At 34.0% G+C, this 5019-nt stretch overlaps 1 protein-coding gene across 1 annotated transcript; it reads left to right on the forward strand.

The window, feature by feature from the left end:
• Positions 1-4090: 4090 nt before the first annotated feature.
• LOC132558171 (uncharacterized) lies at positions 4091-4570 on the forward strand. Its single transcript, XM_060222704.1, has one exon. It carries the CDS (start codon positions 4091-4093, stop codon positions 4568-4570), a length of 480 nt encoding a protein of 159 aa, XP_060078687.1.
• Positions 4571-5019: the final 449 nt, after the last annotated feature.

Genomic DNA, 5019 nt, shown 5'->3' on the forward strand with positions numbered 1-5019 from the left:
CCAGTATTATTAACACAGGAGTTACCGACAGATCACTGTAGACCAGTGTTATTAACACAGGAGTTACCGATAGATCACTGTAGACCAGTATTATTAACACAGGAGTTACCGATAGATCACTGCAGACCAGTAACACAGGAGTTACCAATATATCACTGTAGTTGGAGCTATTGGACGTATTTTACCTCAAACTAAAAACTTCATTGAATATGTGTCGTGTGCAATGGCATGGATTTTTATACAAAATGTCACAAACTGCGTATTAAGTCTGATACTGTATCTACTGACTACATGTTTTAGAATGAAATGAGGTGAATTCGCCGGAAAATCTTTAAAAAACGTTTTGAATTTTTATAACGTAATCAATATTATAATGAGTTAAGTTCATGTTTAGAACCATCGCGTAATATATTTGCATCAAATTATTGAAATATATCAATTTTAAGACTTCTTACTTCATTTTCTAAATCTGAAGATATTGAGAAGTGTTACGGTCGTCATGGTAATCGCACTGAGAAATATTCTAGTTTCTTTTAACGATATGACGCTGGTCTTTTTTATGCTTGTTAGTACATCTGGTCGTTCTGATGCTCTTTACCTTGTCCTGACTTGAGAACGTAACATAACTTACTTGGATTGTCCAATGTTTACGTGGGGCGTCGTGAAAAAGCAGAAGACGCTTACGCTATCGGAACTCGTTGTATTTGAGAAGTTAAGATGATGGACTGGTGACGGAGGATATGACATCATAATTTCTTTACATACATCACCCATGTTTACGTTTAACATTGACTACGATATATTTAGTTTTCTTAAAGTCTTGGGTAGATTTCGGCAAAATTTGTCATGAAAAATAATAAAAAAAACAAACAAAAACAAATATGAAATATGTGAGTCCTGACTGAACGGGTCATTTTCCTTAAAAATTAAAACCTTACAGCAAGAGTGTCTTCATCTCAAAGAAGTGGAATTTTAGGTGACGATGGAAAAAAAATCAAAAGTGACTCTTTCATTATAAAGGCTATCCCTTGACATATTCCTATTAGAGCGGGAAAGCATATAAAAATAAATTTTAGAAAATTGTATTGAGTCATTATTATTTTTGGGTTGCTATGTATTTTGAGAAGATAAAAGTTAGTCTTGTGTATATTATTCTAATATATTTCAATAAAACATGTTGGAAGTTACACCAAAGAATGTCAGTTATTTAAAAAACAAATTATGTATTATATATTTCCTATTAACCATATTCTAAAGAAGAAGAACTACACCAACTTTTTAACTTTTAAAATATTTGAAATTTAGAATAGCGTACCGTGATACGTCAATCAGGCGCCTGTTACTAATTTAACCAATTGTGTTTACAAAATATGAAGATCAAATGTAATAAAAAATTTACTAGATAAAGATGTCTTAAATTAAAGTATAAAGCTACTGATCGTGCGATTCCTAAGACTGATCAATGATCAGGTTTAAATGTAGATAAAAGTAATATCGAGTTATTCACGCAAAACCCGTACAAAGAACTGTAACTCCTAAGATTAGGTACAATTTTTTGTATTGATTCAGAATATCATTCTCAATTTGAACTGGTAGTACAAGATTAATTCCTAGTTGGTCGTCCTCTTGGGAAGAATACGCGGACAGAGGAGCTTAATTGGTATTCAGTTTTTTTTCTCTTGAACAATTAAGAGATATTTTGAGCGAACATAGCGCGCGCCTGCTTACACCACATACATCACATGGCTATCACATGGCTATCACATGTCTATCACATGGCTATCACATGTCTATCACATGGCTATCACATGGCTATCACTTGTCTATCACATGGATATCACATGGCTATCACATGGATATCACTTGGCTATCACATGGCTATCACATGGATATCACATGGCTATCACATGGCTATCACATGGATATCACATGGATATCACATGGCTATCACATGGCTATCACATGGCTATCACATGGATATCACATGGCTATCACATGGATATCACATGGCTATCACATGGATATCACATGGCTATCACATAAATTCATGTCAAAACACGTAGATACCTTACTGTGTACATGTACCTTGGTAAGTAGTCAGGTGTCCCCGATTTTTGACTTCTTGACCGCTGGAATGTCTCCCGCGATATACTACCCACATAGGATTTTAAGTGTTTTTTTTTCTTTTACGTTTTGACGTGATTCTAGGTTTTAACATTTGAAGTCCTTTAGTTTGAGCCTCTGAAGAATGGCAGGACGTGAAACATGTCAACAGAGAGAAAAGTCTCCTTATCCAATTCTCAAACATTTGGTGTATAATAGAAATTTAAAAAACTAAGTAAGAAGAAATGGAATGTTTTCATCTTTCATTGACAGTTCAATTTTGAGCACATTTCTTTATCATGCGTGATGTGATTTTGAATAAATACACACCTTGAATACCCTAAAAAGGTTATTTGTGTATGAAAACTACGGTTTTAAATTTGTCAGCAGAAGGAAACAAACGATCTTTAACATTCAATTTCTCTGACCATTTTATACTGGAACAAATTACCACCGTACACTACACTTACAGATATAAAACACTGTCGCTACCGTACACTACGTGACGAGAATTGTATAAGACTCCTTGGCACTGCTACGCCATATGGCTGCAATGACCGTGTTCTGGATGCAGTAACATTAACGTTGTGGCTTTATTCACTCATCAGTTAAATGTTATCTGAGTCAGCGGCATTACAATAAATCTAGCCGATATAACGTCACGTTTGAAGACCAAATGAAGAGTTCACAAAAACCATTAGTCGCTTCCTCTTTCTGCATAACATACACTTCAAAGTGATTCAGCTTTATTGCTAACGGTGACCTATGGAAACTAACTTGAAGACTATACAATTACTGATGATATGGGAAAATTAGGTTTTTAAACTGTTCACACGGAAACTCGCGACTTTATCCAGCATAATCATAAATGTCTGTGTTTCTACCATGGAAGTTTTTATATACTGACATAGAACTTGAAACCTTATCCAACATAATCATCAGTGTGTGAAGTCAAAAGTCGTTTACGTGAATAAAAAAGGCTTACCCTTTCCTGAATTTTTACACGCGCTGTTCGCATGGACCGACTTACTCGCGTGTGGTATCTTTAGACAAAATTATCAGAATAAACAAGATTTGTTTATGAAACGCTATGCCCCAGGTTGCAACAAAATTCTGAAGTGGGACATTAAAATTGTGCTTTGTAAGGCATGTGCTTACTGCATGCAAACTTTGTGATACACCTAAGTCTTCATTGTGGTATAATGTGACACTTATAGTTCAATATTTATTTCCAATGTTTATTTTCAAATGTAGGTCAAAGGTCATGGTCCTTTCGATGATATATAATTAACACCACATTATTTTGAAGATGCAGTTCGTTAATAGAATAACACATTTTTCTTTGTTTTCAAATAGAAAGATTTATGTATGATGATCATTGCTGATAACAGGTCACAATTGAAATAAATGCACAGCTCTAGTACGGTTTATCATAATCACACATCTTACATATAGACTTATATCACAGCTAATAAGTTAGTCATACGTAAATCATTGGTGAAATTCTACAAAGGAAACATTTCAGCATGCAGATATTGTACAAAACACTTTCCTACATTGCAAAATGTTACAATTTAAACTTTTATAGTGATATTCAACGATCCATTTTAAAAGAAAAAAAAATAACAGATTTAAACCTTATTGTGAAGTTGGTAATTCAGACATTCTTTCATAATGGAATATCGCATTCAAAATCCAGATTTATTTTTTCACAGTAAAAATTATGGAGAAGTGGAAATCTAGATTTAGAAAGAAAACAAAAGGATTGACAAATTATACGTCAATCAAATGGTATAATTTTAATGTAATAACAACACAAATCTCGCCGTTTGTTTAGAAGTAAACATTTGACCTTTTACACATTTAATCTATTTACAGTAAAGGTCAAGTCTAATTAAATCCATTCAAAACTTCTACAGCGATAATTGGAAAAAATCATGACATTCATTCTTTACGAAGACCCATAGATAAACCATGAAAGTCAACAATGGACAGGCGTTTAAAAGACATTCTCGACATTCCCGACATTCTTAACATTCTCGACGTTTTCCAAATTTTTGACATTCTGGACATTCCTAACATATTGGACATAACCGACATTCACCACATTCTTGACACTCCCGACAATCTTGACATTCTCGATATACTCGACATTCTTGACATTCCCTACATTCCCGACATTCTCGACACTCTCGACATTCCCGACATTCCTGACATTCTCGACATTCTTGACATTCTTGACATTTTTAACATTCTCGATATTCTCAACATTCTCGACATTTTCGACATTTTTGACATTTTCAGTATTCTCGACATTCCCGACATTCGTGACATTCTTGACATTCCCGACATTCTCGATATTTTCAACATTCCGGACATTCTTGACATTCTCGACATTCCCGACATTCTTGACATTCTACACTTTCTCGACATTTTCCACATTTCAGGCATAACAAATGAAATTTAACTTTAAGACAGAACAGTCAAAACGGAATCTCAATGTTCTTGACACATCCAAACACACAATCTAATGATGAGTATCGACAGTTCGTAAACATCGACTTAAAACGGATGAGAGAATATCCACAATGATTTAGTGTGACATGCATTGTTTTGTAATATACATGTAAACAACAAATACGTGATTATCTACGCATTTACAAACAAACGACGTTAATTTGGTGAACACTGAAAAACTACATATTCAGGAATTGTATTTCGAGCGACAATCTTATATCGTTACGCCAACAAAAATCGTCTAGCAATGGTATATCTTGTCAATTTAATTGTGAACGTTTAGCACTCGAATATATGAATTTAATACTTATTTACATGTCTTGTTTACGTTGCTGCTTATCTGATCGATTGCTTACCGTTTTGAACTATACAGTTTTTCACAATCAGAATCACACCAAC

Source organism: Ylistrum balloti, unplaced genomic scaffold (genome assembly GCF_031769215.1).
Source record: "Ylistrum balloti isolate Yb309-2 unplaced genomic scaffold, AGI_CSIRO_Ybal_v1 Utg370766, whole genome shotgun sequence".
Classification (NCBI taxonomy): domain Eukaryota; kingdom Metazoa; phylum Mollusca; class Bivalvia; order Pectinida; family Pectinidae; genus Ylistrum; species Ylistrum balloti.

Bases quoted from the DNA above. Each gene is read 5' to 3' on its own strand.
- LOC132558171 (XM_060222704.1), top strand. From the start codon at position 4,091: ATGGACAGGCGTTTAAAAGACATTCTCGACATTCCCGACATTCTTAAC.